This window comes from Corvus kubaryi, unplaced genomic scaffold, assembly GCF_017639235.1.
Source record: "Corvus kubaryi isolate FWS band 111438036 unplaced genomic scaffold, C.kubaryi_AGA036_p1.0 37394, whole genome shotgun sequence".
Lineage (NCBI taxonomy): Eukaryota > Metazoa > Chordata > Aves > Passeriformes > Corvidae > Corvus > Corvus kubaryi.
This window is the reverse complement of record NW_024581133.1, coordinates 5,623,870-5,643,575: the sequence shown is the minus strand read 5'-3', so window position 1 is coordinate 5,643,575 and position 19,706 is coordinate 5,623,870. Positions and strand designations below refer to the sequence as shown.

The following is a 19,706-nucleotide window of genomic DNA, read 5'->3' as shown; positions in this document are numbered from 1 at the left end:
ATGAAGATACTTGCATTTTAATTTTTTTAGGGAGACCTTCAGTTTGTTATGAGGCCAGGCATAATTTATCCATGCTCTCACTAAACTGGCTTGTAACTTCTCTGCCTCCAGTTCCTTGCTGATCACACCAAGGTTTGGGGGTGCTCCCCACCTTTCCTGACCAATGTGTGATCTCTTGGCTGCACCCGTGGTAAAGGAGAGCTGAGATCATGGGCCTGCATGTGGGAAGGCAGGAGAAGGCCAGTGGCCAGCTGGAATGGGTTTAACAACCTAGACACGATGAGAGGGGAGGGTCTTACATTTGCACATTCCTGTCTCGCTGGACTGTAAGTGGCAGTGCTCCTCCCAAAGCATGAACAGTTCATGACCCACATGGTTTCTGGTTCACCTGTGCTGGAATAATGAAGCGAGGATAATAGGCTGACATAAGGTTCTCTACCTTCTTCTGCTCTAGCTGCAGTGTAACTCAGTTTAAATTTAAATGCAGCTTAAATTTTTACCCACCTTGGTAAAACCCAGCACCATCAGTGCCCCTGACCTGCCCTGTAGGAAATCCTTCCTTGTTCCTGGTGACACCACAGTGAAATGCATTTTGGATGGATCTCCACCATGGGAGAGTCTATCTTGCTCAAAATGAGGCAGTGGGCTCTTTTCCATGTCTGTCACAGCTTTCAGGCTAATGGGATGTTCCAAGTGGGGACAGCAGGAGGAAGCAAGCACACTGCATGCAGGCAGCCTCTAGCAGGTGTTGGGAACCACACTTGGACAAAACAAATTAAAACAGGGGAAAAAAACCAGTTTCACAGTCAGGGGGAGGGAAAAACTTCTCAAGGGTGGATGGGGATCACAAATAGCTTCTCTTGCTTCTCTAGAGCTGTTGGCTGCAGGCAGGGAACACTGAAAATAGGAAAGAGTTCTTCCCTCCATAGTAAAGTTTCATGCAAAGGGAATTGCTTTGAAGGAAAGGGCTCCTGAACTTCCCAGCAGAAAATTTGTTATTTCAAGTTTTTACAGCAGAGGTGACAGGCTTGGGTAGTTTGGCTGCATTGAGAAACAACCCCAGCTTTCTGAGCTGAACTGACTCTAACTTCTGGGGATGGTGTCACTACCCCAGTGGTGGGTCCAGCATTTGATTGGTTACTCCCAGTACTCTCCCCAGATCCCAGGAAAGCAGAGATCAGCCTGGACAGCTTTTAAGAGCAGCCAAAGTCCAGTCAGCATGGACAAGGACTGGAAAATCATCTCTGTTGAATCCAAACTTGCCATGTACATCCTCAGGTGTTTTAGGTCAGGAAATACTGAACAACAAACAATTCCTCCCTGTTTGGCTACATCTTTGACCTCTGCAAATGGAAGGTTAAAAACCATCAGGAAGCTAAAATGAAAGGCTTTGAACTCCCAGCCCTCTGGATCTCAGCTTGATGTTTGGGAGAAATCAAAAGCCTCAATTCAAATGCCTGGGAATGGGGCTGAGCTTTGATTGAAAGATCCTAATTTTGATAAGCTCTCAGTAGGTGTGTGAGGGTTTGGGTGGTTTGGGGGGAACACAGGGGGATTTAGATGGAGGTCAGTGTTTAGGTGAACATTGAGACTGTATTAAACAAAAATTCTGAGCCAAATGACTCGCAGTGACAGCAGCAACATACCCCGAGCAGGAGAAGAGGTGAGCGTGGAGGTCAAGTACCAGAACAGGGAGTTTTTATTTCCCCAAAACAAACCACTCTTTTGTGCCTGTGCTTCAAAGAAGATGTCACCAGATTGTGAGAGCTCTTCACCTGCCACATCCCTCTCATTACTGGAATGAAATAAATGGCAACAGCATGAAAACAGCAACTCAAGCAGGAGAACAACAGGTAGACAGTGAGAAAAAGGGGAGGGGGAAAACAGGGTGCAGATGCAGGTCTTGACAGGGTAGAGAATTAGGGCAATTACCGTTTCTGAGGAAATGCCAGGAACACAGCACAACCTAATTTCCCCAATTAAGTCTTCTGCACTTGAGCTGCTTTGTGTGAAGGGCTCTTAAGGTCTCAAACAGGAGGGGAAAAAAAGAAAGACTCAACATTTGTTTTTCCCTCAGCGTAGAAATGGGAAAGTGTTGAGGGAGAACATCTGGCTAAAACACAAGATGATGCTGTTACATCTTCCTTTCAGGAGATAAGGAGGTGTGCCACAAATTCAATTTGCAGAGGTTTTTATAGGAGCCACAGAGATATCAAAGACCAGCACGTTCAATATCACACTGACTTCTCCTGCACGCAGAGCACACCAGGACAGGCACAGAGACAGTTCACCCACACACCCACACTGAGCCATTCCCTCTCCTCCCCTCTTTCCAACCCTACTGCAACTTAGGGAAAATCTGGTTCCTCTGCCCCCAAGCCCCCAGTCAGGGCAGTTTTGAGGCACCATGGCACGAGCCATCCACACCTCACAGGGCATACTTGTGTCATCTAATGGGAATTATGGTAATAACAAGGAAAGAAATAATAAATCAGGGGTTGAGGTGATGGGATACATGGGATAAACTGATGTTGAGAAGGGCATGTAATACTTTCAGACACAGGCTCTTGCAAACGGCAAGGCTGTGGCTCTGCCTGGCTGGCACATCTGTATCAGTCACATCTCCAGGTCACTATGAGACTTTTTTGCCCTTACTCACGTAGGTCTGACAAAGCAAGATGCATTTCCAGAATTCCACCTAAGACAGGAGTAAATTGAAGCACTTTTCACCTCTAAGTCCTCTTCCTAATGGAACATGTATTTACAGATGTGAAACCTTCCCAAAACCTGAGCAGAAAGGGTGGAAAGAGAGCAGCACGTCACATTTCCCACCTCAGAGAAGGGGTAGAAGAGGAAAAAAGCAGTGCACAGATGCGTCTGCACAGCACTGAGGTGCTGGGAGTGGTGCTGGTGTTGCAAGCTGAACGTGACACACATCAAACCTTCTACAAAAGATCCCACACAACAGCCAGCGTGGCCAGGGACTGAGCTGGCTCTCCCCCACCCATCAGCACTGAGCTGAGCCTGAGGACACTGTCTGGGTGCAGAGCCTGGCTCATTCTCTGTCCAGAGCTCCCTTACAGCCAGTGTACACCAGGTCTACCATAAAACCTGAGAGTGGCAGCTTATTTTCCCTCCCAAAGTGAGGCAGTACCATATCCCAGCTAGAAATTCAGAGGGAGTTTTCCTCCCCTGTGCCTGTTGGTCCTCTGCAGAGAGTTCAGGGCTGGTGAACAGAGCACCAGTGATGGTGTGATTATTTTGGAGCCCTCTATCGAGAAGACCATAGGTCAGACTAAATCTGGTTTCAATGCAAGGCTCATCTGTTAGTGTTATCTACCATGCTGGATGAGCTTCCAAAGGAGCATGACCCAGGCAGCTGCTAAATCTTGGGGATCTATTGCACACATGGAAACTTCCCTGGCAAAATAACTGGCTGTATCCATGAGAAAGAAACCAGTCTCGAACTGCAGAGGAAAAGAACTAAAGTCAGTGATGGTCTAGACAGGAGATGGTCATCAGAAAAGTAACCTTACAAAGGGTACTGAAAAGTATCAAGAATACGGGGGTTTGCTGGCTGTTTTAAAGAAAGAGAAGAAATAAAATATTTACACAGTAAACCTTCATGCTTCAGAGGGGGACGGATCCCACACTTCTTAAGGAACACTGACCTAAGGCCAAAGTCATAGCAGAAATGTTTTGGTTCTGATGTTCTAAGGGTGTGAGAGCCAAGGTTCATGGGAAGAGGTATTAATCTTTTATTAAACCAACGGATACAATAGAAAATGACAATAAAAAAAGAACTCAGAGAGGGTTTGTGCACCTAAAATTCATTCTTTCTCCCCATTCCAGCAATATCATGTGTTCTATTAAAATATATTACTTCTTCCTGCAAACCTTGTCTCTCCCAAATCCAAACAATGCTCCAGAGTGGTGAGGACACAGAAATAGGGAGCATTTTTGTCATTTTGTTTATCTCTGTGTTGCTAGAAATAAAAAAAACCCAAAACATTTCAAGTCCCAAATGTGGGGTTTTTTTGACAAGCAGGTGTGCTCTGCATGATGAAATGACCAGGAGGAGACTCAGGACTGACCTCTGGGAAAGGATGAAGCTAAATCCCCAAGAGGTTTCAAGCCCAGCCCAGGATTTGGAGCAGGATGCCAAAAGAGTAGGGCAGAGGAAATATGGACAGGGACATGTCTTCATGAGGTTTAATGTCTACATAAATCCTTCCTCTATTTGGCATGTCTCTTCACTGCTGATGTCCCACCCATGTCAGGACATCACCTTGGGAGTCTTGACTACAATTTAAGACTGTGTTCTCATCTAAAGATGAAGAAATACTGCCCTTTCCCTGGACGGCTGCCACGTGATTTTGTTTTGGAACTGAATTACACATTTTGGGGGGGGACAAATGGAAAATTATCTGGCTATTACTGGAGCTTGGGTGGGTCCAGAGCCACAGAAGGGCTCTTGGAGAAACCCAACCCCAGAGTGCAGGGTGAAAGAGCAGCTGGGGTTCTGATCTCAGCCCTGGTGATGCCCCCAGCTCTGACCCTCCCCTGCAGCCACCCTGACATCCTCCAGGACAGCACTGGGCAGGCACTCTGTGCCTCACTTGCTGCAGTCTCCATGCCCCCCTCATCTTGGCTGAGGCACAATGTCCCTGACCTGCAGCGTCCCACCACCTGCTGTCACAGTCCTGAGTCATACCTAAAAAAATCGCCTACTCACACAGTTTTTTAGAGAAAACAACAAGGAAAATGAAATCCGCCCAAACCTTTCCTCTCCAATATGGATATGTTCCGTCCCGCCTTCCCACAGAGACCCACACCAAAGATTGCACAGCACGTTACACAACACAGCACAGAAATGCTTCTTCAGCAGCCCCGCCTTCCCTCTTCACACAGAAGCTGGGCTACTTCTCCCTGTCTCCCCAGTTCCTCCACTTTCCTCCGCTTTTCCTCCACTCAGATGCTGTTCCACCTCTCCCCACCACTTCCACCTCCACAACCATTTTCTCTCCATCCTGTCTTCTTGAAAGGAGGTTAAAAGGCAACAGCTGACGGGATCCCTCTGTGATGCAGGAGGAAATGGATGCATCTGTCTTCAGGCAGAGCATGGAGAGCTTGCAGAGAGGGGGAACAAGCTTCTCTGCCGTTTTTGTTACGCAAATGTTTGTTTTCTGTATCCAAATGTGTAACAGAAAATTAAGCAGTTCACCTTTGTTAAAGCAATTCTGCATGCCACAAATGCTGGAGCCAGATGGTGTATTTTCTTTGTCTTAAAAGATTAAAAATGGGAAAGAAAGGAAATGGCTAGGAACTAATCCTCAGCTTGGAACATGGTAATATATCCACATACCCAGTTATCCAGGCTTGTGGGGCCTGGGCAGGAGCAAACACAGGCACCCAGCAGACTGAAGCGAGTCTGCCTGCAGAGAGCTCCAGTCCTGTCACTTTGTGTCAGCTTGAGGGTGGGATTTTTCCCTGTGTTTCCACAAAATGACAAATTACAGTGTCTCCCAGGGCTGCAGCTTGGACATACCATATTTTCTAGAACCAACTGAAGCAGAACTTTGCTCCAGGTCCCACTGCTGGCAATGGCAGGCTGTCCAAAGGGAAGAGCTGCCATGCACAAACACTGGGAAATAGACTCGGGAACTTCACCAGGCAGGTCATAGGTGTGACCAGAGACAGCAGTGAAGAATTTCAAAGTTCAACTCTTCACAGGTGAGACCCAGGAGCAGTTTGATTCTCCCACTTGAGCTTCTTTGCTAATATTCTGGGGAGGAGTGTGGTTGGACTGTGGGTAGAGGAGGGATGAAGGACACCTGAGCCCTGGAATTCTGCTCTTTGCTGGCCTGGGTAGACTGCCCAGCTCTGTCACCAATTCCTGCTTTGGCCTTGGGCAAGTGATGTAAACTCTCTGCCCCTCATGCCACCAGTGTGTGAATATGGGCAATCAGAACCTTATTTTGCTAGAAACCTTCTTTGGACTATAACAGAGATAAGGCCTCCATGAATTAACCTCGTGATCAAAAGTTTTAAACATACTGAAACTGAGCAAAAACAAAGGAAAATCAACTAAGAACAAAAGGCTGTGCTGGTCTGAAAGTCAGTTCTTGCTCTGATAATTAGGTGATAACTACTTAGTACTTTAGTAATATTTGGCAATTTGTGTATGCAGAGAAAAGTCCACCAAAGCGCCTTACAACACTGCGTGAGACAGCACGGAGCAGTCCTCAGCAAAGCACTTTGCACAGACAGGATGAGGGCTACAGGACACCACCACAGAGAAGACAAAAAATCCCACGACAACAAACTCAGCTCTCCTAGCCTTCACATGTCAACAGCAGCAATTTCTCCTCTTGCACAGAGAGCTCTTGGTGCTGCAGGAGAACGCTCTCGGCTGGGATTGTCTCCAGCAGTGTGACACTGCCTGTGGTTGGGGCAGGATTAACAGGGCTGAAGGGAAGAAGGCAGGCAAGAGCGTGGGTAATCACATGTGCTGCTCCTCATGCTCCCCTGGGCTTTTCTCTTTCTTACTCACTCCTTCCTGAAGTTTCAGCAGTGATGGGACCACATCACCTCTCTTTCCTCATCACTGCCCAGTAAGTGCACTGAGGCCTTTTCCCAGCATGGGCTTTTCTGCTGCACAGTGAAGATTGGTTTCCTCGCTGCTAATTAAACCCAGTGGCAATCCAGTGTTCGGGCCTGGGAGAGGTGGTACGTCTCAGCACAAATCTGATCATGTTTTCCCTCCTCCCCAGCACAGTAACTGCACTTGGCAGCTGTCTATCACATAACGAAAACTTCCTGAATTGGATCAAGAAAACAGGTCACTCCTTTCTGGGTAGCTGGGAGAAATTATCCTCAAAGCCAAACATCCATGCTGTAAGCAGAAATAAATCAGCCTTTGTGCAAGCATCAGGCTTGAAACCACAGCTCCTTAGCCTGAGAAGCGCTTCCCTTCTGGTGGATGGTCCAGAGACAAACTCCTACTCCAGTGTGCTCCAAACACTTTGCACATCACATTTCTCCTGTAGCTGGGAAGGGAAACACGCTGTTCCCCCAGGGAGGCTGCCATCCCAGGCAGGCAGGACAGTGCAGACAGGTACAGAGGGAGTGCGCAAGACAAGGGGACAGTGTGAGCACAAATCACAGGAGAAAGAACTGGAAAGGCATTCCTGGCTCACTGAGTCTCTCCCCAGAGACGAGTACAGGATTAGCCTCTGCACTAAACCCAGGCATTTTTATCTAGTTGCTTCCTGAAGTTCTTTAATTACAGGCTCTCAGCAACCTAACCCTGGCAAATTATTCCATTGTCTAAATGATGACCCTGCTGGAAAAAAAAAGTGTTCTGAGGTCAAACCTAAACTGACTATTATTTCCTCTCCCATATTTTATGCACTTATCAGTCAGTCTTTCAGTTGCCTTCTCTCTAGGTCCCTGTATTAAGTTTCTTTAGTCTAACACCAGAGGTCACAGCCTGTAGTATTCATCATCTCTTTGGATTACCTTTAATTTGTCAATGTCTTCAAAAAACAGGGAATAAAAATAGGCAGTAAGGATGGAATGACTTCAGAGCCATCCAAAAGCATGTGACTGTGTGCTGGGGTATCACAGAGTCTGTGTGTAGGCATCTGCATGGGTGTCTGAACTACAAGCATGGCCAGGACTGAAAAGGATTAAGGACAGTGGTTTAGGGAAGCCTGATCAACTTCTGCACAAGTTTCAATGAGGGAAAAAACAAGCAAGTGAGCCCAAGGGCTCAAAAAACTGATTTACTGTAACATTTCCTATCTCCCTTTGCTTTGAGCATCAGATTGCCACTGCAGCTGCCTTACCCTGTAGTAATCAGTGCTGTAGACATCTCTTGACATCCCAAAGTCTCCAATCTTCACCAGCAGGTTGGCTCCCACCAAGCAGTTCCTGGTGGCCAGGTCTCTATGGACAAAGTGCTGGGAGGCAAGGTACACCATTCCAGAGGCGATCTGGCTAGCGATGTGGAGCATCTGGGATAGCCCTAGCTCCCCTTTGGCTTGTCGAGGCTGCCCATCCACGAGGATCATAGCATCTGGGCCGTGTGCCCTGTAGGGAGGAAGAAACAAAAAGGACAGAGTTGGGTCTCAGAAATGACCAGGAGACAGGAGTCCACAGAGTCACTGTTCTTGCTGGATGGGGACCAGCCCCCAGCTCTGCACTGTGAGGACGGACACACAGCTCCAGTGGAAGGGAAGGGAGAAAGGCTTGAGAAAACAGGAGGTTGAGGGAACATTTGCTGGGTGAGCGGGTGCCATACATCCTTATCCGGCCCTGTCTACTGCACACAGCCTCTTAGGGCCACAGATGGAGACAGATTGCCAGGACAGAGGGACCACTGGCTTGAGGCAGCCTGGACACTCTTCTCTGGCAAGACCTCTGCAAAACTACTAAGCCTCCACATATTTACATTTGCTCCGTTTAATTCTTATACCACTGAAAATGCCCCAAAGGCAGAGATATCATCCCCTTTTCTTCCAGAGCTGCCATATTTCTTCTACCTAATCTCTTTATCAATCCCAAACAGCCTCCTCTCGTCTCTCCATATCACCAACAAACCACCCCCTGATCGATACCAATACAGCCAGAGATCACAGAAAATGTTTCAGAGGAAACACTAGCAGCTTCATCCCTGTAAAATCCCTTTTGTGTCCTGAGCTATCCCAGAACTAACAAAGGTACTGTGAAGTGTGACAGCACGAGCACAGGTGCAAAGTTTAGCCCTGGATGTCAGCAGGTGCAGAGAAAACAAAAGGAAATATTTTGCTGAACCAAGCGCATTGTAAATGCAGGACTTTAGGTCAGTTTCATTCCTGTCCTGTCCCTTTTTTATCCCCTTCCTCGTTGTGTGCCAAGATTTTCTGTCGTGCTCCCTCTGTGATGCTTCTTCCCCTGGCAGAGCTCGCCCTGTGGTAACCTGTGTGAAGGTGGAATAACAAAAGCCCTCATATTTAGAGAAATGCAAGAGATGTTGCTGTGACCTTCCTGCTTGTGACTAACACACAGCACAGCAAATCCTCTGAGGCTTTCATACCGTCCTCTTTGAGATGATTCTTGGTGTGTGCTATATAGTATGCACAAGTCTCTCTCTCCCTTTCTCCATCCCAAATGGTTATAATCCAGAAGAAAGAAGAATCAGCATATTTGTGAGATGAACAGCAAGGATATTAGTACATTTAATTATGTAAAGAAGGGTGTAGAGAATATGAGAAGGGTATGCCCATCTTTTCTTGGGGAAAGCAGTTTAAACAGAGAGGCCATAAAATTGGGTGGATTCCCTGTTAAAGAACATTTGGAATTTTTCTCCATTATGAATTGATGGAGGCTTTGAGGAAAAAAAAATCACCATTGTGGCTTCCTCATCTGAAATTCCTCTTCTGTCCCAAGACAGTCTGGCTGTGGTGCTGCTTCACAGGAAGGTGAACACAGAACTCTGTAACTTTTCCAGCCAAGCCTATTGCCTGTCTGAGCTAACAGCAAATGGCAACAACTTACTGCAGACTGCAGAGAGGGTCTGCAATGGCAACGTGCTGTTACCCCTGCTTCACAATGGCTGCTGACCCAGACAGGAAACCAAAGCTGGAAAACCAGTGACCAAATGAAAAGGGGGAAGCGATGGACATCCCTAGTGAGCAGAGGGGGATGTGGTCACTGCAGACCCCCAGGCTGTAGGGGGGATTGTGCCAGGAACATCCAGCCTTGCCCCCCACCCAGCCTGTGGGCAGACTCCTGTGCACACCATCCCTAGGGATGCTCCCTGAAGGCCGTGCCAGTATTTCTCCATGCCAAGACCTTTTCTATCAGTATTTTTGGAGGCAAGACACCACCACTGCAGCCTGCCCTGGTGAAGACAGCAGGGTCTGTTGTGGCACCACCAGCGTGGTGGCCCTGGGAGGCATGAGGAGCCATCCCAGCACATGCCACCGCCAGCCCAGCTGGTACGTGCTGATCCTGCTGCTCCCCCTTGCCACACCAGCTAATGTTTCAGGCCACTAAAACTCTCTGTTCTCTGGGAAACACGCAAAGGTCTAACAGCACTGAGGCGAATTTATTTATTGTGCTTTTCTCTAGGAAACTGGGTCTAAAGTGAGCCTCTTCCATTTTACTGCTTTTCCAATTTCTGCAGTTAAACTAGGAAAAGTCCATCTGAGTGTCTCTTACAGACTGCCAGTGTTCCTGGCCTCCAGTCTGGGAGTCACTGTCTCCTGCTGTGGGCTGGGCGAATTATTCCACAATAAAATCTGCTGCTTGCTGACGGATTCCAAGCAGCTCTGCCTCACCAACCCTCCCTGACCCCCTTGGAGCCCCCACTCCCCTCCAGCAGACACCTTACCTAAGCCCAAACTCTCTTTCCATATGACCCCTTGGCCATTTAGGGTGCCTGTTTGTAGGGTCTAAGCTCCCATAGTCCCCAAAGTCATCTTCCTTTGGGACACAAAGGGTTTTCACTGCCTACCACATTCCAGCACGCAGGGAAAGGCTGCACAGGAAGGAGAAGCTGGCAGCTAAACACAGCTGGAAGATGAGAAGCTGCAATCCCAGGGACCGCACACCTGGGAAAGTTTCTTTTCCTTCATAAAGGCCAAAGATAATACAATGAGTTTTCTTTTCCAGTGAGACTGGAGATTAATTTCTTCGGGCATGAGTGTTTCTCAGACATGTCCTAAGAAAGGGTTGGGACAAGGGAGTGAGGGGTATCAGCCTTAGGAACACACTGCTGGCTGAAGCAATTCCATCAGGCATTGGCAGTGGGCACAAGACACCTTTCTGAAAGAGCCTGTTTTGCACTATACTCTTTGGGAGGTCAACTAGAGCAGTGAGAGAAGTTGTTCCTCAGCTCTAATATCTGACTCCTCTAAAGGAATAAAGTTGCTGGTTGTGCCAGGAAAAAGGATGGGTCAATTTTGAGTCTTTCTTTGTGAAGCACTTGAAGAACAGCATCTCTCACTCTCTTTTTCAGACTGTCTGCCTTCGGTCACAAGGCTGAGGCACTGTCCTTAACACTGCATCACCAGTCTGGGCTAAAACACCCTTTCAGCTCAGCTCATGGTTTCATGCTGATGGCAGAAACTGTGTTGGTACAAAAATACTCACTGAGTGTATCCCAACCTCAGATCTACACCTGCCATGCACGAGATTCTTGTTCCTCCTGCAATCATATTCACTCTTAGCAGTCAAAACAGGAAAATATCAAGGGTCCAATTTTCTAAATATTGGGAAATAAAACTACTAATTATTTCAAGAAGTAAGTACCACTCCACTTGCATGCAGGTTTCAGAGTGGAATTTCTGTTTTGTGGCAAAAGAGCACCATAAACATCCTCCCACAGCTGCTCCCTGGCCCTTGCTGCTGGTGGATACAGAGCACACAAATTATCTGCCTCAGGCTGATGAAACAGTTGAATGATGATGGGGGGCACTGGGGGCTCTGGCAATTTGCATCTCTCTAGAGACAGGGAAGGTAATTACAGCACTTCTTCAGGCCTTGCCTGACTTCATGAGTAGCCTGGTGCCACAGGTTAGGGACCAGGGATCAGGGGTGGACCCCACAGGCACTGCCTGAGACTCCTCCAGCATTTCTCAGGTCCTTTCTGAATGCAGGAATGAGAACCAGTGACCAGTAAATGCCCAGGATACAAACCAGATCAAGGACACCAACAAACTTCTCCAAGGAATATTTTGGTTCTTGTGCTGTTGAAGCAGGAGCTCAGTGACTGAGGGGGTGGTGGCAAGTGGCCTTCCTGCTTCAGCAGGACGTGGCTTTGGGGGGTGTACAGGACTCAGAGCTTCTGACAGCTGTGTCTTCATGTCCTTCCATCCCCACAGGACAGAGAAGGATCACAGCCACGCTTCCTGCAGCTTCCAACTTGCTGAAGTGGGAGAAGAAAACCCTGGTTTCCACAGCTCCTGAGACCATCTAAGAGGAAATGTCAGGATAGGGCTAATAAAGCCCTAAATCTGGTGAGGACCATCATCTCCTCCAAGGTGCCCTTGGAACAACAATCTCTCACTACTCAGCCCACTGAATAATGATGCCATCGGTGCACCACTGAGCTAGAACAAGTTCCACCAAAGCTGTGGGACAGCCCCACAGCACCTCCTGTGCCCTCATTCCCACATACCTCAGGAACTTGTTGAGGTCACCGTGCTTCATGTACTCGAAGACCATGATGAGCGGGTCTCCGTCACCGCACACGCCGTAAAACTTGACGATGTGCTCGTGCTGCAGGTTGGTGAGCAGCTCTGCCTCCCGCTGGAAATCCTTGCGGGCTGCCAACGTGGGGTCCTTCAGAGCCTGGAATAAGGGATGCAGACATGCACAGAGTGGGCTCAGGTGGGGAAAAAGCCAGAATAAAGGGGTCACAGCATCTCAGAGGAGCTGATGAGGAAGGGAAGGGAGAGGAACCACTGGCCCAGTTGTACTGGGAGGGCTGGTGGCATCACATTAGTGTTTCATTCCTGTAGTTGCTGTCCCAGTGGGTTCCCCAACTCATTTCCTAGGCAGCAGCAAACATGCCTCAGAGGGTAATAGCTTCCAATTATTCCCAGCTTGGGCAGAATTTATACTGGTGACCTAGGGGTGAATGGCTTCATATCTCATTATTATTAAATTCCTGAGCCAGACAGTCCTTGCTATCTGTCTTTTATTTTGAAATAGCTGACTACACTGCCTTTATTCAGAAGATGGATTTGCCTGGCTGTGCAGTTATTGTGTGGATTTTTCAAACTGCCTCTGAAGAAGGACACTGTCAAGTCTTTTCTCATAATTTTTAAAATCATGTTTTTATTCCCCGCTGTTTATAGCAGCTCCCTTGGCAGACTGATGCTGAAATCAGTATCCTTATTGAGAATATCTCATCTTCCACAATTTGAGAATGCCACTTTGCCATTGCAAGGCAGCTTGCAGGTGGTGTGGACCAGCCTGACATTGCAGAGTTGCCATGAAGATGTTGCTGTGGCTGCAGCTGATGCTAAGGGAGGATTCTCCAGGGCTGGGTTCTGGCTTGTCTGTGCATTATTGTGCAGTTGCATTGGAGAAAGCATAGTTTGAAAGCAGCTTGTTGTCATCTCAGGGTATCAAGGGAGAGAGCTTGATGAAAGAGTTTAAGTCCAGACCATTTGACAAGATGAAATGGCCACAAGAATCAGCACAGTCTTTGCAAACAATTAAGAAAATGAAGAGGCTGGTTCTGAGTTGCTGGTTCTCAGTCATATTCTCCACATCCTCCACATGCCAGGACTATTTAGGACCAGTTCTGGCTTTAACTGGGCAGCCTAACAAGAGCTGAAAAGCACTCAAGGAAACTTGTTCCACTTATCCTGTGTTGGTCTGATGTGCACCAGTTCCCCTTTAGAGGTGGGGGACACTCCCTTGTGGGGGTAAGCTCCCCTTACCTACACACAAATATACCTGCCCCCTTTCTGCATGCCTTGAATCTCCCCATGCAGACAGCAGAGTGGCCTGAGCAGCTGCAGACTACAATTTATGTGCAAAAAGGGATGTTAAACATCAGAGAGCTTTGCCTGGAGGACAGGGCCCAGCACTCTGTTACTGCACCTGGGCTGGCCCCTGGAGCTGCTGCCTGCAGAGACTCCTCCAGAAAAGGTGCTTTTCCCCTTGGAGCAGATCTGCTGTGAGGCTTTTCCCTGGCCTTAGGACACTGCCTCATCTGGTTCTGCCCCAGACTGCTACTCACATGGCATAAATCTATTTTAATTCTTTGCCCTTTGAGTTAGCTTGACTAGAGGTATTTAGATGAATTTTAGTTACATGGTGCAGATGGCAAAGCATCCATCCTTATCTCAGGAACCCAATTACTTTTAGTCATTTAATATCTTCATAATGTTGATGCCACCCTATTTTTCTGCAGGGAAATAGTCCCTTCCCCGTCACTCTTTTCTCCCCCTTTTTCCTGTAGTTGCACATAATATTTCAAGCTGCAGTGAGTTTAGGTTTCCTCTCCTTCACACACAACCATTTGTATAAGGTGTTAAGATTGCAAGTTTGTTGATATCACACACCAAAAACAGTAATTAACTCCCTCCCCATTACTAATGTTGCACAGCCAAGCATTTAGAAATGAGGGCAACAGGAGCTGGAAGGGATAGAAGAGAGAAAGAAGACCAGGACCAAAGAAAGAGAAGGGATGTCTCAGTAAAACAAGTGGAATGCCTCTCCCAGGAAGGCTTGGGGTATATTTTTTTGTGCCTCCATAACTTCTGGCAAGTCCCTGAGCATCTGCAGGTTGCAGCTGTCGTCATGAAGTGCCAGTCATTTCAATATTATCTGGAAAATCCCCTCGTATACAGCATCAGGGCCAGGTCTCCACAAGCACCATGTGTTTATTGCTGCAGCAGGGCTCACTCTGAGGCAGGTACCTGCTGTCCACGGGGCTGCAAAGAGAGGTTGGTAACTCCATCCTCCACCTAAAGCAGATCTCTTCAGCTCAGTTTTCCTGCTTCTGCATCTGCCCTCTGCAAAAGGGGATGACACAACCCCAGTAACTTGCTGGGAGGCTATGAAAAGGGGTACACTCACCCCTAGGGAGGTTCCAGCACAGGAGTGATCACCACAATGGAGCAGCCACAGAGAAATGAAAAAGAGGTGCTCAGAGGACGTGCCCTGAATACAGCCACTCCAGCATTTCTAGTACTTGACTTTGTCACCTTAACACTCTGCTGGATATAGTGTTTGTGCATTTCTTAGGATGCTTTTAGAAGCAAGCTGAATAAAACAGGAAGCTTGTCCATGCCTTCACATCAAAACTCAGCTTATCTGCGGGGCTGCAACCTTTAGATCTGCTAAAAATCTGAGTTCATTTAAGTGAGCAAGTAACACAGCCATTCCTTCAGCCCTGGGAGAGTCCCTGGGAGCAGGGCAGAGGCAGGCTCTGGGCTGTGGACTCAGTTGTCCTTAACCAGCGTGTCCTGCTGCTGCCCTGAGCTGCAGTGACTGGGGAGGTAGTTCTCAGTCTCAGCTGGGGACAAGAGATCTTCAGGAATTACAGCCAAATCTCAACTTAATATGTAAAGCCTCTATTCCTGTTTTTTTTTCTTTTTTTTTTCCCCTCAGACTTATAATGTGGCCCAAATTAGAGGGATTTTTTTCCCTGCCACTCCCAGAGCTGGCAAGAAGCCAGATTCCAGGGCCCTGCTCCAGAGCTGGAGCTGTATGATCTTGGAGGATGAAAGGCACTCTGGAGATGTAAGCTCATAGTAGCAATTACCAGAAACAAGTTCAGATGCTGTTTCTGCCTACGTGCAAATGAAACTCAGAAGAGACTCCGGAGCCAGGCTTGCTGGGGGATGGCTGACACTGATAGGCAGGTACCAGCCCTATAATCAAACAATTAATCCTGTGGGTGTCTTCGCGTCCTTGGCTTTAACCAGTCTCAGAGGTGAAAGGTGCAATCTTGCACTTCACTGCCAGAGCAAAAGGGGACATCTGAGCTAAAAAAAAAAAAGAGGCTTGAGCTGCCAGCGATTAGAACAAGCCACAAGTAGCTGAATGCCTCCAGCATTCTGGAGAGAGTGCCGGAACCTTTCTCCCTGTAGAGCATCGGTTCAAACGCAGACCTTGTTCCAAGGACTTAGGAGGCATCGGTTAAATCCAAGGGATTAAACTGCATCTCTGCCAACTGGTGCCACTTGAGAGGAGAGCACAGATCTGCACTGAGTGTTCTCCTCTGCCCAGAGCCACACTGATGGGGCACGGCTCCCACGAGGAATACCACAAGGATGCAAGTAGCACAGCACAAGCCAAGCTGAACTCGTGTTGGCTTAAAATACTCAAAACAGGAGCGACCTGTGGCTAGGCAAGCAGGAGCAGAGTGGAGCCGAGCCGAGTTGCTTTGCCCATCTTGCAGCAAATTGATCCCAGAAAATTGGCTCATTGTGCTTAGCTTTCATTGCTCATTTTTGCTGAGGCCTTTTTATGCTTCAGCTTCTGCATGTTACACAAAAAGATAAAATCCAGAAGGAGCAGGGCCCCAGTGCCTGGTGGAGGGAGGTGGATCCACACGGCGCTGCTGCAGCTGCATGGGAGTTCACAGCTTCCAGACCAGCCTCTCCTCCCTGTCTGTCTGCTGGCTGTGTCAGCAGGAAGGGAGGCTTTGGCGTTGGTGAGAACAGACAACCTTGAAGCGAAACACTGAAACTTTGTGTGACTAAGTGGATTTACCACAATCTCCAGCATCGGATAAACCTCCACCCATGGCCCCCAACCCTCCCCTGCTTCCCTTTCCCACACAGGCTCACTGCTTCACTGACCAGCCCCTGCCCTGCTCTCTGCCATTTGCCCTTGGGATTTACCTTCACTGCCACCAGCATTTTGTCGTTGGTGGGGCTGAGGTTGTAACACTCGGCCAAGAACACCTTCCCAAAGGCACCTTCTCCCAGCTCCCTCTTCAAAACGATGTCTCTCCTCTTAATATGCTGGACATCTGTTGGAGGGAGGGGAGGAAGAGGGAGAGGGTTGAGGGAAGAATGAATCAGGGTTAATTCAGGGAATGGAAAACAACTAATTCAATTTTCTTGCAAGCTGCAAGGGAACTGAAATCGCTTCACAAAAATATCTATGGGGATCTTTTTACCCACCCACAGAATGCAGCCATCTCTGGGATGGAGTTAGTCTCATGCAAAACATCTGCGAGGAAAGTATTTGAGGTTTATCAGTTCTCATGACAAGCTCATGGCAAGCTTGTCCTCAGGGAGAGGAACCTTCTGGGCAAATTCTGCTACAAAGACACGAATATCTTTGGAATGATCCTGGAAATAATCCATCTCCTGTGAGGTGTAGCAAAGGTCATATCCTTCCGATGAAAGGCCAGGTGAGATTAGAAGGTCCTGTTGAGTTTTGCATTTCAACTGGGATTAAACTCAAACACGACAGATTTTTGGTGCTGAAGCTTGGCCAGTCAAAGCATTCTCAGGAGGAAGAGGACCAGTGACCCCCATGTTCCTTAGGGCATGAGCAGGACCTGGCCAGCAGTGCCGAGTACTGCCCCGCAGCAGGACCCTGTCCCGGCAGCCTTCCCCCACAGGATTGTTCCCTCAGAAAGAAGGTCATCCCAGGATACCATCACTGGCACAACAGATGAACTGAACCCATCAGTTTCAATGATCCTTTCCACTGACAGCGAGGACTGACAGAAAGTATCAACCAAGGATTCAGGAAGAATCAGAAGAGTAGTAGCTTTTAATTTACCAGAGGTACAGAGGCCAATGAAAATTGGTTTGCTCAGCTAGCAGGTCATTCTTAAGGGCTAAATCTGTCCAGATACCAGGCACCTACAGGGGCAGGTAAGTGACTATGGGATATTCACTGACCCTGTGTCATGATTAAATGTCACTGGTGGCTGGGAGAATTTCCTTTCTTCTGAGGACAACACTAAGGCACAGCTGCCAAACCTCTAAGCACCTTTCTGGCATCACAGCACCCCTACAACTCCTCAGCAATACAAAAAGTGGGTTTTTTAATGCCTGGAATGAACTGTGGAACCAGTTAGAGATGCACAGCCACCACAGCATTTTCTGGAGGCACAGCATCCAAAACTTCATCTCTATAAACTGTCCTTCAGTGGAGATTTCCATCTCCCTTGAGAACTGTGGCAGCACAGACCACTCCCAGCTTCAGCCTGATGGTCTTGGCAGGCCGGTGGAGAGCTGTGCACTCTTCTCCAGTGCTCAGTGAGCAAAAGCTGGTGTATGAGAGGTCTCCTCAAGCAGAGGTGTTACATGGGACATCACCCTGGGACGTTCATAACCCTGAATCTGTTTGCTCGTAAACCGGACCACAGTTGAGCCTTTCCCATCTCTTCCTTGTGCCACAAGAGCTGTAAAGGTATGCACCCCTTAGATTACGTGCATTTCCCTTGGGGCACTGTGGATCAAGGAGGTGGAAGTGGCTAACTCTGGGTTTCAGACTGGCTGCAGGGACATGTCACCGACACTGATCAAAATCTGCCACCAGCTCCTGCCACCCAGGCGCCCGAGCAGGCACCTGTATCAACCTGAGGGGTCACGTGCCCCACAACAATATAGGCACCACTTAATACATCAAAAGTCCAATACAAGACAAGCATCCTAATGGCTTTCATGCAATTAAGCTTTTTAATTAGGAGCTCAGAGGCAGGTTTATGGAGCTGCCATCTCTGGGCCCTGGGCTTGCTTGGGAAGAAGGATGCTGCGAGATCGCACAAGCAATGGGCCTTGTAATGAAAGACACCTCTCTGGGAATTCCCATTGACCTTTCTTAATTGTTCAATAGACTGAAAACTGTTTCTTACAGATATTAATATTATTAGTTACATTAAGGCACAGGTTGGTAGGCACATCAAAAATGACTTTGGTTTTAAACCTGCAGTGACAGCCAGGGAGAACAAATCACATGTGGAGTTTGCCTTCTCCACCTGGTTTAGCCGAGTGTTTAAGGAGTACCTTGAGAAATCTGAGATATAACGTGCTGAAATGTAAAGTGATGCACTTGGGTGAGGAAAGTCCTAAAATAAGAAAAGCTCAAACAGCACCAATTTACTTAATAGAGTAGCGGAAAAGGGGTTTATCCTCTTTGTCTTGGCAAGCATTTCTATAGCACTCATCACTACATTACCTTGGTCTTACTGTATTGACAAAACACGTATTTGCATTCTTGGTCTCCCGAATAGCAGCAATCAAGAAAGCTGTGAGGAATGATCTTGTAGTAAGAGGAGCCCAAGGACATTTTTAAAACTCACAAATATAGCAATTGCAATCAGATTGTCCTGTTTGGTGCAAGATGAAGTCAAAAAAGAAATAGTCTCAGAAAAACCAGCAATACTATTTCAGAGTTTTTACACTTCTGATGAGTAACACCATGAGAACTGAGGCAAATCTCTCTTTCTAAACTCTCCAGGGTCTTGCCCAAAAATTTCAGCTCCAAATTTTTCCTCCCAACAACATCTTAATAAATGATCAGACATTTCTGAGAGCTGGCATCCAAACAGTGTAATTATGTCTACATTATTAAAATAACATCCCATCTGTCTTCGAGACCACATTTTACAGTGAGTTGTTAGAGTCACCTGAGAAGTTTCAGGGAAAATTTATACGAAGAATTAAATGTGGTATTGTGGCAGACAGAGTCAAATTGAGGGAGAAGCAATCCTTTTGCAGTAGTGTACTCGTATAACACTTCTGGATTTAAAGTAAATGTGGGTGGTTATAAAAATAAAAGGGTCTTGAAGTTAAGTAGTTTGACAGCAATCGGACAATCTTAATGTGGAATCAGAAAAGTACATTTGCTGATCACAATTTCTCTCAAACTCAAATAGCCATAAATTTCGCTTCATAGTATTTTAGGCACAAATGGAATAATAACTGAGTTATAATAAATTGCTTTTCCACATGCTAGAGGCCTACAATAGTGAAGTTTAGATCAAACTCTTCCCTTCATGGTGAGATCAGCACTATGATTAATTCTAACCCACTATAAAATATGGGCTTTAACCACAAAGCAGTGACAAACCCCCATGGCACGGTGTGGCCGGTGGTGTTATTGTGCTCACCTTGCACCTCTGAGCTTGCCCATCCTGGCTGTAACTCACGAGGAAGGCCAAATAGCCATGAAAGATGCTGTGCTGCAAGGACACCTCAGAGGTTCATCTGCATAAATCTGTTTACCTC

At 47.4% G+C, this 19,706-nt stretch overlaps 1 protein-coding gene across 2 annotated transcripts in view; it reads right to left on the bottom strand.

Moving 5' to 3' along the window:
- NTRK3 (neurotrophic receptor tyrosine kinase 3) overlaps window positions 1–19,706 on the bottom strand; it is a 219,303-nt gene that overhangs the window by 37,222 nt on the left and 162,375 nt on the right. For both annotated transcript variants that reach the window (XM_042039738.1, XM_042039739.1), the window contains exons 14-16: window positions 16,356–16,486; window positions 12,167–12,339; window positions 7,851–8,094 (exon numbers count right to left, since the gene is read on the bottom strand). In XM_042039738.1, the coding sequence (XP_041895672.1) occupies window positions 7,851–8,094; window positions 12,167–12,339; window positions 16,356–16,486 (548 nt within the window). The remainder of the gene's footprint in view (window positions 1–7,850; window positions 8,095–12,166; window positions 12,340–16,355; window positions 16,487–19,706) is intronic.